This window comes from Ailuropoda melanoleuca, chromosome 18, assembly GCF_002007445.2.
Source record: "Ailuropoda melanoleuca isolate Jingjing chromosome 18, ASM200744v2, whole genome shotgun sequence".
In the NCBI taxonomy this organism is placed as follows: Eukaryota; Metazoa; Chordata; class Mammalia; order Carnivora; family Ursidae; genus Ailuropoda; species Ailuropoda melanoleuca.
The window spans coordinates 35,228,798-35,248,140 of NC_048235.1; the positions used below are offsets into that span (position 1 = coordinate 35,228,798).

General features: G+C 42.2%; 1 protein-coding gene across 1 annotated transcript in view; it reads right to left on the reverse strand.

Moving 5' to 3' along the window:
* Window positions 1-19,343, reverse strand: part of KCNU1 (potassium calcium-activated channel subfamily U member 1) — a 143,030-nt gene that overhangs the window by 845 nt on the left and 122,842 nt on the right. The window contains 5 exon segments of the mRNA XM_002917235.4: window positions 1,510-1,643; window positions 3,372-3,563; window positions 11,119-11,258; window positions 13,960-14,017; window positions 15,031-15,069. Coding sequence (XP_002917281.1) covers window positions 1,510-1,643; window positions 3,372-3,563; window positions 11,119-11,258; window positions 13,960-14,017; window positions 15,031-15,069 — 563 coding nt within the window.

Sequence of the window (19,343 nt, forward strand, 5' to 3'; positions counted from 1 at the left end):
GGACAGTGGCTTTCATCTTTAAGAAGTCACATAGACAAGCTGATACAGCCACTCTGGAAAACAGTATGGATGTTCCTCAAGATGTTAAAGATAGAGCTACCCTATGACCCATCAATTGCACTACTACGTATTTACCCTAAAGATACAGATGTAGTAAAAAGAAGGGGCACATGCACTCCAATGTTCATAGTGGCAATGTCCACAATANATCCTGTCCATTCCCACTGTGAGGATCTTAGTTCAGATCTATATTAGTGTGCTGTCTTTAGATTCCACACTCTCTTTCCCCCTCCTGCCCTCCACATGCATTTCCTTAATGTTGTCCTACACTGTGGTCAGATTGCTCTTTCAACTGAAATCTGAGCATATCACTCTCTTAATTTATAGGTGTAAAACACAGTGGGCTAGAAATGAGGCAGTCAATAAACATTTACCCAATAAGTACAGCAGAAAACAAGTAAATCCTTTACAATGTGGACAGTGGCTTTCATCTTTAAGAAGTCACATAGACAAGCTGATACAGCCACTCTGGAAAACAGTATGGATATTCCTCAAGATGTTAAAGATAGAGCTACCCTATGACCCATCAATTGCACTACTAGGTATTTACCCTAAAGATACAGATGTAGTAAAAAGAAGGGGCACATGCACTCCAATGTTCATAGTGGCAATGTCCACAATAGCCAAAATGTGGAAGGATCTGAGATGTCCTTCAACAGATGAATGGATAAAGAAGATGTGGTACATATATACAATGGAATATTACTCAGCCATCGGAACGGATAAATACCCACCATTTGCATTGACATGGATGGAACTGGAGGGGATTATGCTAAGTGAAATAAGTCAATCAGAGAAAGACAATTATCATGTGGTTTCATGCATATGTGAAACATAAGGAATAGAGTAGAGGACCACAGGGGAAGGGAGGGAAAACTGAATGGAAAGAAATCAGAGAGGGAGACAAACCATGAGAGACTCTGGACTCTGGGAACCAAACTGAGGGTTATAGAAGGGAAGGCGGTGGGGAAATGGGGTGACCTGGTGATGGGTATTAAGGAGGGCATGTGTTGGAATGAGCTCTGGGTGTTATAGTAACTAATGAATCATGGAACACTACATCAAAAACTAATGATGTACTATATGTCAGCTAACTGAACATAATAAAAATAAATAAATAAACCAAAAAAAAAAAAAAGAAGAAGAAGGAGAGGAAGAAGAAGTAGTCACATAGACATGGATGAGGAGTAAGTTACAAAAGAGCCCTGGTTTGAAATCTGGACCTACATCTCAGGTTTCACTGGGAACACAAACACCATTCTCTTTACATGGTCACTATTAATTGGATCATCAGTTCATTCATGTTATTTATACCCAGATTCCTTCTTTCTACATCATTGTCTACTTCCCCTGGACCTTTCTTTGTAATTATGGACCCTGAGCTCTGGACCTCTCTTTCACATTGAATAAAGTAGCTTTGGCTCTTATGCTTGGATAGATGGGTAGCACTCTCCAAGCAAGCATACTTCCCTTTTTTGTTCCGGCTTGTTCTCCTCCTCATCTATCATGCGGTATAAACCAAGGCACAGGATTCCAAAATTATCTAACGAGCCACAGAACACTTGGCCAAATGTGTTTCTTGGCTGGGGAGAAAAGAGAAAAACATGTATCTGTTGGTACTTTAATTAAGAAATAACAAGCAATTGCTGGAAAATTATTGTCTTTCCTTGTAGTCAAATTTTGGAAGACCCAAAAGTCATTTCCTAATATCTTTTATGGTGGCAGTGTCAAGTAGGAAATTACGCTTATGATAAGTTTTGAGTATCTAATCCCAGTAACTATTTTTATCATTGTGGTCTTTCAAGAGCGTCTTACAGGTGTGGTGTAGTGTGTGGTTATGCTAGTTTTTATTACTACTGCTACTTTGGTAACCATTAAAGAAGTAACAATGAGTAAAAGATTGGGAAATTCAGTTTTCAAGCTGTCTAACGGGTTGGGATGTTCAGTGACTTCCAAAGAGTGATCTTCTTATCCTACTCTACCACAGTTTACAGTCCCAAGTGTTCCTCTTGACACTGCTCTCAGGCTATAGCCAACAAGGGCACGATGGGTAGACAACAGGGTCAAAGCATCAGCAAATGGATTCAATGAAGTCACGTGAGAATAATTTGTTTTGTTATGTGATTCCCTAGGGTAGAGGACAAAGTGAGGACAACATACAAGTGGAGAGAGGAAGGAGAGCAATGTTGACCAGTCCACTGTCATCTCTGATACTGACAAGAAGTTGCCAGTGGCAGTTGTCCTGGACTTATAGTCACTCACAAGTCAATCTCGGGTGAGGAGCCCAGGACCACAGAAATGCAAAGGACCAGGGTGTGCTAAAGGAACTTTGCCATGTTGTTTGCACCTGGAATTCAGATGTCCTGGGCATGGGGTTTTCCCTTTTTGGCAGTATCTATCAAGACGTGTCAGGTGCAGAGACCTGGAAGAGCCTGCTCCATGTAAAGGGGGCTCTGCTGATGTTCCCTGAACAAACAAAAAATATTTCCTTAAAATGCCATGCTCTGGACCACCAGTAGAGAGCTAAATGTCATGTCAACAAAAGCTAAACCAAAAGGCACTAATAAGTACATGACTCATTCCCAGGCTGGACGACTCTGTGATCCCCAAAACAACCAGATGCCGCAATGGTTATGCCATAATGACCTTTTCCCCTTGCCATAATCTACTGCTCACTGGCTCAGTGGGCTTAGAAAATTCAAGCATTTTCCACTGGCTACTCTTAAACCCAAACACAGAACCCTTCTGTCTGATTTAGGCTGACATGATCAGATTTCTTCATCAGCTCAGGTATAGGAAAAGTGAGCAGAGCCAGGGTCAGATGGCCTTGGAGGGTCCCCTGCTTTTCCAGTGGGACACAATGTGGCCTCAGGCAAGTCCTTGTTTCTCTGAGTCTCAGCTTCTTGATCTGTTCAGTGCAATTAATAACAATGCCTACCATACAAATCCTTGGACAGATTAAGTAAACAACAAAAACAAAGCAGACAGGCACAGGGAACATACTCAGTAAATATTAGTTATTATAATAATTATTCTCAGATGATTCCTGCACACTTGCATTTTTTTTATCTGGAAGATGAGGATAATAATACCTGCCTTACCTACCTCTTGGAATTGTTGTAAAAAAAATAAATAGGATACATGAAAATGCACTTTAAATTCTAAAATACTCTAAGAATACAAGGTTGTATTAGCTTTTGCTCTTATTTCTCTGCAATAGGCCATCTAGGAACCCAAACAGCCCGCATCATTTTCAGAAACCCAGTGTGGTAAGGAAGTGGGAACCTTTATTATGATAGGAGTTGACTCACTTGAATGTCTGACAAAATGGTTTCATTTAAGGACAGAAGACCCAGCTTACACCGTGTTCTTCCAGGCATAACTGAAGTGCAGCTGTGGGTCAGCCCACAGGTACTCTTATCCAAATGTTGTTCCAGCTGAGAACTTATCCCTCCTGTCACCAGCATCTGAAGTAATTCCAGGACATGATAATTGTAGAAGGCCTGGAAAGCAAGGATAAGCCACATACAAAGTCAGAAGAGCCAGCACAGACACTGTGGAGACTTAGGGGGCATCGCTGGGGACTTAGGAGGCATCGCTGGGGACTTAGGGGGCATCGCTGGGGACTTAGGGGACATTGCCATTTGAAATGGATCCAGCGAGGCAAAACAGGGTCTCTCATTATCATTGTTAAAATCAACTAAAAGCTCTCAGTTCAGGTAGGGCACTGGGTTAGGCAAAGTACAGAGAAAATAACACTGACCCAGTTCCTGCTCCCTTTGCGCTTACACTGTGGCAGAAGAAGATAATGGGTAATGATGCTAATACCAAGGACGCCCCTCTTCCAAAAATAACCAGAGGGGTATGTTGGGCCACACATACCTTAGTAATCATCAACATATATCTATAACTATGTATTTAATGTGACCTCCTTAGATTGTTCCTTAGGGCACTACCGACATTATTATTGTCATCTGTAACTGAGTCTGCTGGATGTGAATCTACTTATATTACTTTTGATTGTGACCTACTTGAGGACAGGTATTGACTTGGGTCTTATTAATATTTAGGTCTCCCACAGCTCTTGTGTCCTATACAAATTATAGGTGTTGAATAAATTAATGGAATTTTGGAATCTTTGGCATCAGAATGAAACCAAAGGAGGACAAGTGGGACAACTTATTTTGAAACTACTTTGAATCTGAATAACCCTAGCTATGTTCTTAAACTACCTTCCCAAAGGATTCCTACCATATTTAGTGTAAACTAGGCATTGGGATAAATGTAAATAGCACTGTAATATGTTACCATTAGATTTCCCCAAATGTATTGAATACATAGTGTTTTAAATGTTCAACCTTCTGTTTTATCTGAACTAGGCTTTTACTCCAGTAGATATGAGAATTTATATGTTTATATATCACCTATACAAAAGTCAATGCTTTTGTTTTTATTAAAAATAATAAGAATGACCTCAATTGTTACTGTCAGAAATTTTGCCATTCACTTTCTCTAAATTCGGGGACTTGTCTTCTGCAGACTGAATTATGATAGGGGCCTGTTTACTAGTCTTCCTATTTTGTTTTTCTTCTTACTTGCATTCCTTGTTCAAAATGTTTCCGGAGAGATTCTCCAGGACACAGATCAGATCATGCCATCTACCTCCTCAAACCTTCCATGTCATACTCCTGCTGTAAAACCAAGCTCACCTGCTCCATGAATGGTGTCCTTCAGTGCACAACAGTCCATCTGTTGCTCAAGCTATATATTTACTCCTTCATGCCTTTGCTTTGGAATATCTGACTGATTGCTCATCAGATCTATGGCTGCTAAACTCTATGCTGGTCTCATCAGAAAGAAGTTTTCTTTCTTTGTGATCCCACAGCCACTGGCTTTTGCTCCATTTCATCCTTCTGTATTTTATAGTATTTTATAGTTAGTAGTTGTCTGAAACACACCTGACTTTGAATCTTGGACTGGCATGTCCTAGCTGAGTACCTCTGGACAATTCGTGTGTTTTCTAAGAAACAGTTTTATAACCTTTAAAGTTGACATGATAAAACCATCTTGGAGCCTTGTTTGTGGGATGAAATGAGATATACCACACACATTACTAAATTCTGTTCTCATGTATCGGGATCTCCTGGAAGGATATTCTACGTGAGTGTAGATTTCTGAGATACAAGATCCACTGGATCAGAATGTATGGAAATGAGTGGGAATCAGAAATTTTAAGGCCACCTCTGATGATTCTTCCATGTGGTTGGTGCTCAGATCACCCTCCAGGGCAACACTTCTTAAATGCTATGGTCTTTCAGAGGACAGACTTTGTCTGTTTAAAACTCATGTGCTCAGGGGCGCATTGAACAAGGCAGGTGTTCAACAGCTGCAAGAATATTGACTACAATTGTCAGTCAATTTTTAACAAATAAACAAATATTGCTAGTAAAATGTAGAAGCCATTGGGACAAGAGAGTCTAGGAAATAATATAAGCTATATGAATTAAGAGAGAATAATAGGAAAATAAGTTTTATAATAGTTTCTAGGTTAAAAGATGACTTTAAATGCCTTTTCCTCCCTAATGTCCTGACTGAAGGGATCCCCTGACTGACGGTCTACTTCTTATTTCTTCTTTGTTCCATTCTGCTACCACCCAGAAGGGAGCTTATGGAATCAGCTCCCTGAAATCCAGGCATGAACGGGGAATGTAAATCCAGATTGAGCCACAATCCGTTTAAGAACAAGTGACCATAGTGTAGAGTGATCAAACATAATGCTGTTTGAATAATTCTCCACTGATTAAAGAAAAGGTGTAAATTCTAGGGTTATCCTGGTGTCAAGGGCTCTAGGGAAACATGTACTTTACATATTTAACTGAGAAGCTTAGCTTTTGAATATATCATTTCTTCAGTTTTGACATCAAAAGGGCAATTCTATATTGGGGAAAATAAAGGGATTTACATGTCACCCTTACTCCATGAGCTCATCTAGTATTCTTATTATTCAGGGTTCTATCATATTGGTCTCTTTCTTTTTTCCTCCCTTCTACCCTCCCTCCCTTCTCGGCTTCCCTCCCCTCCTCCATCCTCTCTTTTCTTTTTTCTTTTTCAAGAAAATACAAAAGTCTAAATGTGCTTCAAATATTTTAAGACCTTTAAACTTGGATAGTGTTTCTAATATAATCAAATTTACTAGAATTTGGACTTCCAGGGTTAGAAAATGTTGCAGCCCAGAGTGTTTTGACTTTTAGCTACAATGAAGCTGGGGGTCTCTCTCACAACTTACACTATTACTTAATAACCTAGATACTAACATCCTGAATACTTGTTGCTTTTTATTCTGAAAATCTAATCTCAAAGGGCCTTAAAACCAAACATTCTCTGAGAAATACTTCAGAGAATGAGACTACATGGTAGGAAAACTGCAACTAACCATCTGAGTAACCTTAAGGGAGTCATGTAACTTCTGTAAGCCTCAATTTCCTTACTTGTAAGGAAATCGTTCCCTACATTTATGGCCTGTTCTGAAGTTCCATTGTTATAAAGCTGTATAGGAATCCTGCTTATGGACCTGAGTGTCTCTCCATATATTTTTTATAACATTAAGCTGATAGAGGATTAAAAGTGAATCTGAATTCTATTTTCTAATGATATGTTTTCCCATTTGGGACAGGAGTTTACAGTAGTCTACCAGAGGCTATTTGAGGCCCTAGTGTCAACTGTAGCAGATTTGGAGGGAAACAGTATTATTTTATGTTGTAAAAAAAAAAAAATCACAGGTCTATCAGGGGATAGAATGAAAAACTACATGAAATCCAAAACGCAACTTCAGTAAAAGCAGTGACAACTTCACAACACATTATTCAGGCTTCGTTTTATCCTTGGGCCTTGCACATTTCATTCCTTTGTGTTCATTAAGGGGGAATGGAGAGAAAACGGGAGAAGTCAGAGTCAAGACTGGTGACCTCATCTTGCTTCTGACTTGGCTGAGGTGTTAGTCACCTTTTTCCTTAGGGGGTCTGTTCTGAATGCATCTATATTCCCCCTTGCACTTCTGTGTAGTATGGGCATCAGGGGAGCAGACTTGGGAGCAATGGAAAACAGATCTCTTGGTGCCTTGAGCAGGGCAGCAGGTTGGAAGAACCACCTGGAATGTGTTCTCCGGGAAGGGGAATTATGGGACAAAAGGCACACGCAAAATGGGGCGGGATGGTGGACTCCTGTCTCTCATACAGGACTCCTGACTGGAAACTGGAAATCCATCTCAGAAGAGAGAACAGAATTCTGGTCCTTTCATTTTATGCCTCCCTCTCTGTTGGTCATATATTCTAACTTCTAGGGAGTGGTCTTCCAAATCTTTTTAATAACAGAAATCCTCCTTCACATCAAATCCTAGGCAGAAGCCTCACACATAGCACAGATGAAAGCAGTTGTTCCAACTGGGGGGACAGGGGCAGGCAGGGGGCATGATGAGGTGGGTGCACCCTGGGCTCCTCCCTGCTTGTCTGCTGGGGTGGGGAGAGTCCTTTAAGCAAAACTTGAAAATCAATGTACTGGAAGGATACTTATAATCACAGAAAGATTTCTGGAAGGACAGAGGGCTATGACAGCGAGCTCTGCCTCTGGAATCATTGAGAGTGGGGTAAAAAAATGACAGGGTAAAAAAGATGACAGCCTGTCACCTGTAAGTGCTGTGACTTTGGCACTCTATTTATCCTGCTAAAGCCTTGGATTCTTGATCTGTAAAATGAGGCTCATAATTGTATTCTCCTAATTGGGTTGAAAGAAGAATTAAACAAGGTATTGTAGCAAAGACCTTGGCCCAAAGTAAGTGCTTCAGAGATGTTATTACTTTTCCTATCACACTAATTGCTCTGATTACTAATATTATCCCAACAAGAAAATCTACTGGAAGAAGTTACCTCGAGGTCTGTGTTGGGAAAGACCCCAAGGTGTGATCTGCGGGCAGAGAACTGTGATCATTAGTGGCACCTGCCATGGGAATGTGTTAGAGGAAGTGATAACCATGGAGCCCACAACTGCCATCCTAACTTTAAGGAGAGACCAAGATCTCTGCCTTTCTCCCCCACTTCTCAGCAAGAAGATGCTCCAAAATGTATGGAGAATAAACCGGAGTGCTGACGAATGTATTCTGTGCCAACCGTAGTGGTGACTCCCAGATATTTTCGGTGCCAAAGGATAAATGATCTCTTCTCTGAGGCCACGGCTCTCATTTCCATGAGACCAGTAAGGTCAGGAGGGCAACCAAGAGCAAATGGTACCCAGAAGACTCGAAATGATAGAATTGGAGGCCTAGACCTGGCTCGTGGTCTCTTTCTTTCTGTGTGGCTGGACAATGGGAAGTCACCCTCTGCTTAGAAAGCCAAGTGGGGGGTGCCTGGGTGGCTCAGTCGTTAAGCATCTGCCTTTGGCTCAGGTCATCATCCCAAGGTCCTGGGATCGAGCCCCGCATTGGGCTCCCTGTTCAGCGGCAAGCCTGCTTCTCCCTCTCCCAGTCCCCCTGCTGGTGTTCCCTCTCTCGCTATATCTCTGTCTAATAAATAAATAAAATCTTTAAAAAAACCAAAAAAAAAAAACCCTTCTCAATGTTAAAGAAGCTAAGTTAAAAAAAGAAAGAAAGAAAGAAAGAAAGAAAGAAAGAAAGAAAGCAAGCAAGCAAGCCAAGTGGACCCAGTACCACCAGACCCAGGAGTAAGGGAATCAAGAGTGGGCAGTATGACCTGATCGTTTTCAAAGGTCTGGTTCAGCCCATCATGGCCAGAGATTTGGGAGTGGAGCTCTCCATAGTATTAGAGCATGTCCGTTGTGTTGTGCCATGAATCATTAAGGATTCAAGAGCTGAGGCAGAAGGCCACTAGGCAGATATGCAGAGGGTCAAGACCCAAGCCAGCCCCTTTGACAGAAAGGCTTGCCCTGAAGCTCCATTGCTATGCCTGTGACCTTATGTGACTCTCCCCTGGATCAGGTACAGTGTGTGGATTTCCTCTCTCTCACAGATCTCACTGTGGGGCTCAGGAAAGACTCCTGAGTTTTCACATAGCTTATTTCCTTTTCCTGGAGGACTAGGGTGCCCTCTCCTGCTGAGAAGCCCACTGATACGATATGTGAAGGCAGCCTGGGAGGCAGGGGCTCCTCCTTAGTGCGGTCACAGGATCTGTGCAGAGTGGGGAGAGGGCCAGCTCCCGGCTCTCATGACCACGTTCATGTTTCCTATGCTGGCTGACGCTATGTGTGCATTTGTTCTTACGTCTACTCTCCCAGCCCCTCTCTGCCCACCCTGCTCTTCCCACGAGTTCTAAACAGAGTCTGCGACTTTGCTCCTACCTCTGGGGGCCAGTGGAGTTTAATTAAGGCTCCAGTTTAATTTAAGGCACAAAGCGGCCTGCCATCTAGGGGTCTCTGAGGAGAACTGGGACCTTAACCCCATTTAAAATGTATCCTGCAGACAGGTCCAGTTCATGGAAAGTCACCTCCTGCCTGATACTCCAGTCATTAATTACTGGCAAAGTAACTGACATATCAATGATAGACAGTGATAAAACCCTTTCCCTGATAGAGCCACCTTCCCAGAAAAGTCACCTGACTTGACTCCTGGCTCAGTCAAGGCTGAATGCTGCTGAACCCTTTAGGAAATTCATTGTCTACCACCTTGTTTAATGTTGAATTCTCACTGACATACTTTTATTCCTCTGAGAGCTTGATGGAATTTATGAGACCCCACCCCCACTCGCACCCCCCAGGCAACATAATCTCCTCAGGACCAGCAGCCCTGATGCCATGAGGACAGCATGTGTGTCCCATCCACACTTCACTAAAGGTGCAAACTGTGCCTTTGAGGCACCCCACAGTTCAGGAATCATGCCCCTTCCACATGGAATTACAGAGGGCTGCAAGTTTATCAAACTGTGTTCAGAGCCCTGTGTGTCTGTATACTGAGATTCAGCCAGGCTTCAGCCCTTCTCTTGGAAAATCTGGGGAGAAGGAGTCTGGAAGGACATAGGTAACAAGTATTTCCTTTGGAGGAGTTCAGTTGGCCATTTATGAATGGCTACATACAGATTTTGTGTTTTGGTCCAATTCCTTGAACATACCAAGAGTGCTTGCACCTCACTGCCTTTTCCCTTCTTGCCTCTGCCCAGAGTGTTTCTTCCCCCAAAGATCAGAACAGCGTGTACACTTCTCCTCCGGAGCTGGACCCCCATGCCACCGTGCCGGTGCTGCTTTCCTCCCCTGGCCATGCTATTGAAACTTTCAGCTCCTTTCCTAACCCCTGTATTTCTCATCTCACGGTCCCTTAGCCTTCTATATATCTAACATGGCACATATGTTCCTTACTTATCATGTTTCTGTTAATCTCCTCCACGAGCCTGAGCTCCACATGGGCACAGACGTTGGTCTGTTTCATCACCGCTGTACTCCCAGCACGTAGAACAGTGTGCCCTGTGCAGAGTAGGTATTTGTGCAGTGAATTAGCTCTACTTACGGAAATACCATAGTCTAGGCAAGGGACCTGCTCAGAGGCTAAAGAGGAGTTGAGAGCTGAAGAGCAACCACGTAGTCAAAAACTCACCCCAAGAGCGGGGCAGCCTGGAGGGAGGGTTGACTTAGCTCTGAACTAAGCTCATACCACCAAAGGCCAAAGATTTCCTTGGTCCCTGTGTCCCCTTATGGCTGATTTCTGCATAAGACGTTGGGGATATTTAGAGAAGAGAGAAAGCAGTGTCTTCTAAGCTCTGAAACCAGAGTTTGGTCTGCCAAGATGCACTTGAAGCTAAAATGTAGGCACCCTGCTTTTTATGTGCTCACTCCTCCTGGTACCAAGTGTTTTGGTTCTAAGGGCCAGACACGTTTTTAATCTTGAAAGTGTGAAAATCTGGCTTCCCTTGCCAAGTAGTTGTGAAAAAAAGATGAAATACTGTATGTGAACAAGCTTTTTTAGAAAATCAAAGAGAACTCTGAATTGTGAGGCATTCTCATCATTTCCCAAAGCTTGAACCATCCTTTTTCCCTCTGCAAGCTGCACTTAGCTGCACTTACTGTGGCCAGGAGGGAATCCAAGAAGTTGCCAGAAAAGACAGCGCCCGTGGAAAAGGATGTGCTGAGATGCAGGTTTGTTCCTGAGACAGTTTCATCCAGGCCACTCAGCTGTTCAATATAGTGAATATTAGAAGGATTTTCTGCAAGGAAAAAGAAGAAAAAAAGGAAAGATAGGCAGACAAACTGAAGAATATAGGACTGCCATACAAAGAAGGCCAAGGGGTGATCACTGAACAAAGAATTAGATGTCTACCCTGGGGTCAATGTGGGATCTATCCTTACTTCAGTGTCTATCTATCTATCTATCTATCTATCTATCTATCTATCTATCTATCTATATCTATCATCTATCCTTTTTCTTTCCAAGTATCTTCCCCCCCCAAACACATGTGTATACTTTTTGGGTACCTTCATCATCAAGGATATATCCTTGCACCCCCGGCCCAGCTCCTCCAAACAACTGTCCCCAACGTTACCTTTATATAATTTATCTTTCAAACCAGGACACTTTTGGAAGTAAAAGGAGATACTCTCAATAACTGCATTGGGAAAACAGGTATAAATGGGAACATCTGATCACTCCAGTTACAGACATTTTTCATAATACTATGCCATAGATACCCTGGTATTTACTTGGGCTTTTAAAGTTAGGTCCAGAATAAGTTAAAGCAGCACTTCTCAAAAATTTAATGTGCATATGAATCTCCTGGGGATGTTGTTACAACACAGATTCTGATTCACTGGGTCTAGGGGTGACAATGGAATTCTAGGAGTCCAGCAAGCTTCCAGATGCTGCTGATAAATGAACTCTGAGTAGCTGGGCTTAGAGAATCCTCCGAACTGGGGCTCATGTAGCAGTAGCCAAAGTAACCATTTGCATGTCTCTACTTGCCCCAGGCTGCAACTCAGATCCCTGGAGGAAGCCTCTGATGGGAATGCAACTGGTCATTGTTGGGAGTACAAACAGAAGCGCTGACTGCCTTTGTTCTAAGACTGTTGTTTCAAAAATGTTTAAGTAGAAAATAACATTGGAATATAGAGATAATATCTCCCACCAGAGCAAAGGGAATCATGCTTACTGCCCATTATAAAAGATTCTGGTTCCTGAAGCCCAGGGTTCTTCTCCTATAAAGTAATCCATGGTGGGTTTTGTATCATTTGGCCCTTCTCACGTCACCCTGTGGGAGGAAGGTCTTGGGCAAGCAGCACAAAATTGATGATACTCTGGCTATGGCCATTGCTTTGAGTAATAAGCTGTTCTTTATCTCTGACCCAGTGGTCTTATGTCTTCTGCCAGTGTCCATGAAACTGTGGCAGGTTGCCTTGTTGGTTTGTAAGTAGCATAAGGTCTTACGTTCATCCTTCACAGTTCTTGACAGTCATATTATAGATCAAACCAAATCTACTGGGCATACGATGCAGAATACATTCTTAACTAAGATTGGATTATTCTTTAATTCTTTAAATTACTCTATGTTTTTATAAAAGGTGAGAAATGCATGATAATATCAACCCACATTTTTTATGCACATGTATTTTTTTCTCCTTGCATTGCCAACCCACAACACGTTCACATACCCCAGGAGCCCTTGTCCAAATCTTGCTGTGTCATCTTAAACTATTGGCTTCCACTTTCCTAGACATTTTCCTGCATGCCACGTTACATTCTGTACCAAAGTGCTGGCAGTCAGACTTACAGTTCTCATGTCATCATGACCCTTTCCAGCCAGCCAAAGAACAAAAAATTGAGTGAGCTGACAGATGATTTGTTAGACTAATTTGACAAGGGCTGCCTGGTGCCAGCAAGTCTTTAGTTGAACCAAGCTCTGAATCCCTGGAGAGTGACCAGATGTACTTTGGGGCCAGTGAGAAGCTGGCTGGTCCCCTCCTGACCACTCCAACTTACATCACAGTCTTCTAATCAACGTCCTCAGTGTATATGCACCTTGGGTTAAACATGGTTCAAAAGGACAGAAAAATAAAAATAAAAATAAAATGCAAATAAAAACTGTGGCTGACAGCTTCAGGTTCTAATCTGTGTTAAAGACACCATTCCCCTTTTTCGTATCTTCCCCTTTTCTCATCAATTATTGTCAGTATTAAATCCCAGTGTGTCCCCTGTTGTCTCCCAGACATATCCCCAAATGCACACAGGCACCCTCCATGCCTTTGGCACCCCTCTTTCTTCAGAGCTCCTCACATCTAGGTAAGTCTCATATGTGTGCATTTTCCATTAAGGTGTTAGTGAGAGATAACAGCTTGTTCTGATATTTCTGCATGGAGTGTTTCCATTTTAGAAGAGCACCACTCAGGGCCAGGATTAAGAAGACACAAGGGAGACACCTCGGACACAAGATTTAAGGACCCCAGGAGTGAGTGCCTCCTTAACATACGAATCCTGAGTGCCTCATTTGTGTCACCCTAATCCCAGTCCTGGTAGCACTACAGGAAAGGAAGCTGCCTGATTTAAAGTCCCATGATGGGTAGCTAAATGAATATAGGGAGATCCTTCACAGCCATCCTCAAACCCACGGCCCCTCCCACAGATTTCCTCCAAACAAGACTGAGCCAGTTCTTAGTCTCCCTTTCCTGATAACTGAACAAGAGGAGGAGGCAGATGTTATTCCTGCACCCTGACACCCAGATATACCAGGCTATGCGTGATGATGTCACCAGTGAGATAAAAACCCAATGTAATGTCCGGTCAAACACCTAACGTTTTTCTGGGCCCCATTCTGATTCCTCAGTCCTTTGACTGTGGATTCTAAAAAGAACCTTAGGACATCAATTATGGATGACAAAGATTTCTCCTTTGCATTTTGTCCTTGAAACACAACTCACTCAGTTCGGTGAGGATGGGGATTCTTCGGCATTTTGTTTTCTCAGAAAATCTGGAGTACTCTGAAGTAATTTCTGTGGACACAGACAACAGCAAAGAAGAAAGACAGCTTACGAAACTTGGCAAGGGTGGAGAAGCACACCATGTAAATTGGCGCTTCATCTTAAAAAAATTTTTTTATTAATAATAATTTTTTATTATGTGAGTCACCATACAGTACATCCCTAGTTTTTGATGTAAAGTTCCATGATTCATTACTTGAGTATAACACCCAGTGCACCATGCAATACATGCCCTCCTTAATACCCATCACTGGCCTATCCCATCTCCACCCCCCCTCCCCTCTGAAGCCCTCAGTTTGTTTCCCAGAGTCCATAGTCTCTTGTGGTTCATTGCCCCTCTGTTTAACCCCCCTTCATTCTTCCCTTCCTTCTCCTACCAATCTCCCTGCTATTTCTTATGTTCCATAAATGAGTGAAACCATATGATAATTGTCTTTCTCTGCTTGACTTATTTCACTTAGCATAATCTCCTCCAGTCCTGTCCATGTTGCTGCAAATGTTGGGTAGTCGTTCTTTCTGATGGCTGAGAAATATTCCATTGTATATATGGACAACATCTTCTTTATCCATTCGTCTGTTGAAGGGCATCTTGGCTCCTTCCACAGTTTAGCTGTTGTGGACAGTACTGCTATGAACATTGGGGTGCATATGGCCCTCGGTGCTTCATCTTAACAAAGTTACTCTCATGTCCAAATTGTTGTTTTTTTCTATATTTTAAGGGGAAAAATTGGGGCCTCCTCAGCATCTCTGTTTGAGAAGTGGTGTGTGTGTATGTGTGTGTTTGTGTGTGTGTATGTGTGTGTGTGTGTGTGTGTGTTTTAAATGGCACTTCAAGTGAACTATAAAAAAGGCAAAACTCAGCCAGTGGTTGCTTATTGACCACATTAGATGATTATTCTCCGTGGAGTGGCAGTGCTGGGTGATGTCACAGGCAAGCAGTGCCTGAATCCACATCCATTTGTTTGCAGAATTTTCAGGAAACCATGAATAAATGGGGGGGGGAGGGGCTGCTCCACCAGTGCTTCTGGAGACACTACAACTGGTTTCTGACTCTTAGTGCTCTTGGCCTCTTGGAAGTGTTCTCTGGGTATTCAGGTGCACATGAAGCACTGCTCATGTCTTCTTTCTTCTTCTACAGAATTGGCTGCCCCCCACCCCTGGTTGGCCTGCCTCAATCCTGAATGCTTTGGGAGTTCCTTAAAGATGGGCAGGGTGTCACTTGGAGCCTCTGAGCTTTGCTTTCAGTTTACAGACAGCATTCCCTCCTGAGTGAGGAGGTAAAGCCCTTCACTTTCCTCTGCGAGCCTCGACTCCACAAGATAGCGATGTCTAGCACCAGCCTGAAACACAGTGCTACCATGCAGGGAACCATGGACAGGTTCAAAACCAGGCAAAACACCAGAGTTTTGGTCTCTAAGCTAAACTAAAAAAATGTAAAGAATGAAAAGGGAAGAAAGAAATGGGGAGCTGGGGTCCACTTAAAAAAGAAACATTCACATAATGATCTCTTCAGAAGTGATGCCTTAAAACTGTTGGTTACCTTTCTTGAACATTTCTGAGAATGCTATGTAACATGGACACACTACTGTGAAAGGCAAAAATTCTACTTATAATTAAAATTCCCTGCTGTCCTGGAAGACGCTTTGCTGTTTACTGAGCCAGGCACATGGGAGGGGACGGAGTGAGATTGCGAGTGAATGGAGATGAGAGTGGTGGTAAGATAGGCTGACAGACAGACAACAGGAGGGCTGCTGAGAAGGGGACAGGGGAAAAGAAATGACCCAGAAGGAGATTTTTTTTTTCAGAGGGAATGCTATATATTACAATATTTACCAGCTTCTCCATCTCCCCAAGACGTTCGGTAAAAGAGGCACTTCTTGTTAATGCAGAGTAGAGCTGAATATATTTCTGAGAGCTGCTTAAATTCGGAGTCATGCTTCAAGGTGGATTCAGGGTAAAACTTCATGCTCCACAGGAAGGTCCCAACATATTTGGTTTATAGTTAGAACTGGCAAGGGCCTTAGGAATTTAGTAAACCTTCCAACTTCAGGTTGGGAGGTGGAAGACCAGAGGGCTAACCTTGTTCAGACAGCTATTTAAGAGGAAGGCTATATCATGGCTAGAGATCAGATATTCTAACTCCTTGATAAATCTTATTTGTAATAAGATCTGAATACCTTCCAACTGTTTTACCTAAAAAAAAGTCTCTGGGATTTCCATAATGCAGGAAGATTGGGGGAGCTAAGATTTACTTTATTCTCAGAACTGTGTAAGATGTTTTCTCTGCTCTATGCATCTTTCCTTCTTTCTTCCTTCTGCCAATATTTAAAGAAAGTCTTTTCCATGCTAGGACTGTGCAGAGTCCCTGTCCCAGTGGCAGTCTATGTGATGCAAATATGAAATATTTTCAGACAGTGATAAGTACTGTGGAAAAACCTAACTTTTAGGGGCCAATGACTCAGATGAGGGAAGGTGACTTTGGATAGGGTCTGAAGAGAGTCCTCTCTGTTGTTGGAATGGAGTCCTGGGGGGTGAAGAGCTACCCAGGCAGAGGGAATGGGATAAGGGATCCAAGGAAGGAAAGAACCAGTATAAACAGGATGAAGTAGGAAAAATTCAAACTCCCTACTGGCCTGCAAGATCCCAATGTGATTTTCCTATAATTGTCATGGGTCACGTTATAAGGTTTAAAGTAGGGTGACATTATCTACTAAATATTTATAAAAGATCCTTCTGGCTGCTGTGAGCAGTAGAAACTACAGACAGATCAGAATTTTACTATAGTCATATCAAATCTGTGAATTCAGTATAGATAGATTACTTCGATCTCAAATGTTCTTATTGGGGGTAGACTCATATATAACACTTGAAATAACTGCTTTGGATAGCAGCTGAAGGATGGCAACTGAATTTCTGCCTTAATTCTATCTTGTCTTGTAGAGCAATGGTTAATTTGAATATGTGACAGATCATAGCCTGGGTATATTTTACTAATGTCAATATTTTTGCTACCTAATAGTACATAGTCTTATACCTGAAATCTTCCAGTCTGGCAGGGTGTTATTACAAAAGATTGCTTAATTGTAGATTACTACTGTACATTTAAATTTCAGTAGCATATTAAGTTGTCAGACTTAATTGCTGTTATATGTTTAGATTATGCCACAGATTATTTAGTTCAGTACCTAGGTTTGCCAACCTGTCCTCCCTGTGACATGACAGGGCAGCAATTAGAGCGTCACTGGAAAACCTAAAGTTTCCCATGGAAATGTCCAGGAGGGCTGGCATTCTTACAGATCTTTCGAGAGTCCTCACTCTGCTGTCCCCAACCCACAACATCTCTTGGTGAATCACTGTATGGAATAACCTTGGTGGTCCAAGTTGCCCTTCATATATAAGTTTATCGTGACTGAAGATGTGGGAAAGCCCACTGATCCCACAAAGGTCTTACCAGATATGCAAGGGCAAGGTTTCCGATCTTGGTACTATTAACATTTGCGGCCCAAAAGTTTGTTTTTTTGTTTGTTTGAAACTATGTGGGGCTGTCCTGTGCACTGTAGGACGTCTACCAACATCTCTGACCTCTACTGATTAGCTGCCAATAGCATCCCCTCAAGTTGTGACAACCAAAATTGTCTCCAGACATTGTCAGATGACCTCTGAGGGCAAAATTGTCCCTGGTTGATAAGCACTGTCCTAGAGGAAGGGAAAGCGAACTGCCCATTGGCTAGTCTTAGGTTGGTGCTCAGCATGCAAGATGTTCCCTGCCTCCTAGCAGAATTGCACAATCCTTTATACTGTCAGTTCTTAGGAAGCATGTATTCCCACTGCCACTTCTTAAGGATGGTACAAAAGGAGTATTAACATGAAATGGGAAGAATGGTTAAGAGAACCAAACAGGCTGTCTGAGGATTGGGAATTTCTATATATAAACTCCAGGTAGATTCCTACAATGCCAGAGTAATTGATGAAATTTCTGAGTAATGATCCTTTGCTCTTCATGAGTTCATAATGTGACTTCGCTGATGCTATGGAGCCAGAGAAGCAGACTCTATGACTTTTGTCAGGTGGTACAGTAGAGCCTGACTGGATCTGCATTTCCTGGTTACACAAATGGGTGTGACGATATCCATAAAAGAAATGGTGCAAGGCCTACACAATACATTTTTCTCTAAACTTTCACTTTTATCTTTGGGGAAAGCACCTACTCATACTTCATAATGATTGAAATACTTTGATATTCCTTCATTTTCTTCTGCCTCCTTTCCAATTCTTCCCCCCCCTTCCTTTACCTTCTTCTACCAATTCATCTTTCTCCTTTCAGGGAAACCTTTCAACCTATAATAAGAATACATGGTACGTGATGCAAGTACAACATTGTTTTGTTGAATTAATAAATAAATGAAAGGATTAAAATTACTAGATATAAAGGAAACCAGAATTAAATTCACAGGTTTCTATCTTTCTAGCCTATATGAGATGTGAAACTTAAGTAAAACAATAGGAAGGACAAGTCACCCAGATGATTAACTAGATGGCCAATGTCAGTTTACCCCAGGCTTATGTTATGTGAGCATTTTCATTTGTATATTGATGATATTGCCTTTAAAGTGAATACTTCTTCTCTGTCCAATCATAGAAAGATGTAAGCATGGTGTACTTACACACACACATACTCACACACATATCTTGTGTAGATCTGTGTGCTAACTGCTAAGCTAAGGATTTATTGGCAGAACACAACAGCATTTTTAGATTTGTTCAGCAGTGATATGGCTCATACCTCCTTAGTCCGGATTTTCATGACAATTTGCTATTCATAAAGTGCTTTGTTATTAGTCTGCTTTGCAAAACACCCTGAAACTCTGGGTGGCAAATGGGCTTTCACTGCTTAGGAAGGGTGTCTCGAGAAGCTGGCTCAGTTCACCTACCAAAGATTAGGCTAGATTACTCACTCACTCTTTTGGCCCAAGAACCTTCTATTTTCTTACCTAGCAACAGTGGCCTAGGAGTTAGAGTTCTTTCGGTTCCCTAATTTGATCCATGCACATTTTTATCCACAACCATAATCATGAAAGCCTTGCAATTCCTGTGATGTCTGACCACTCCAAGTTCCATGCACAGTGGAACAGCTGTGCTCAGCAGCTGCACGGCCAGAGGACTGAGTTCCTGATCCTGAGGATCAACATCCCCAAGGGAAATGGCTGGATGGAGGGGACCCCAACGATGATTTACTTTTATTTTTTGAGTTGAAAATCTGTTTTAGATACAGAAAATTCTCCACTAATAGTACTTTCATATTAGGTTGAATGTCTAGTAGTCAA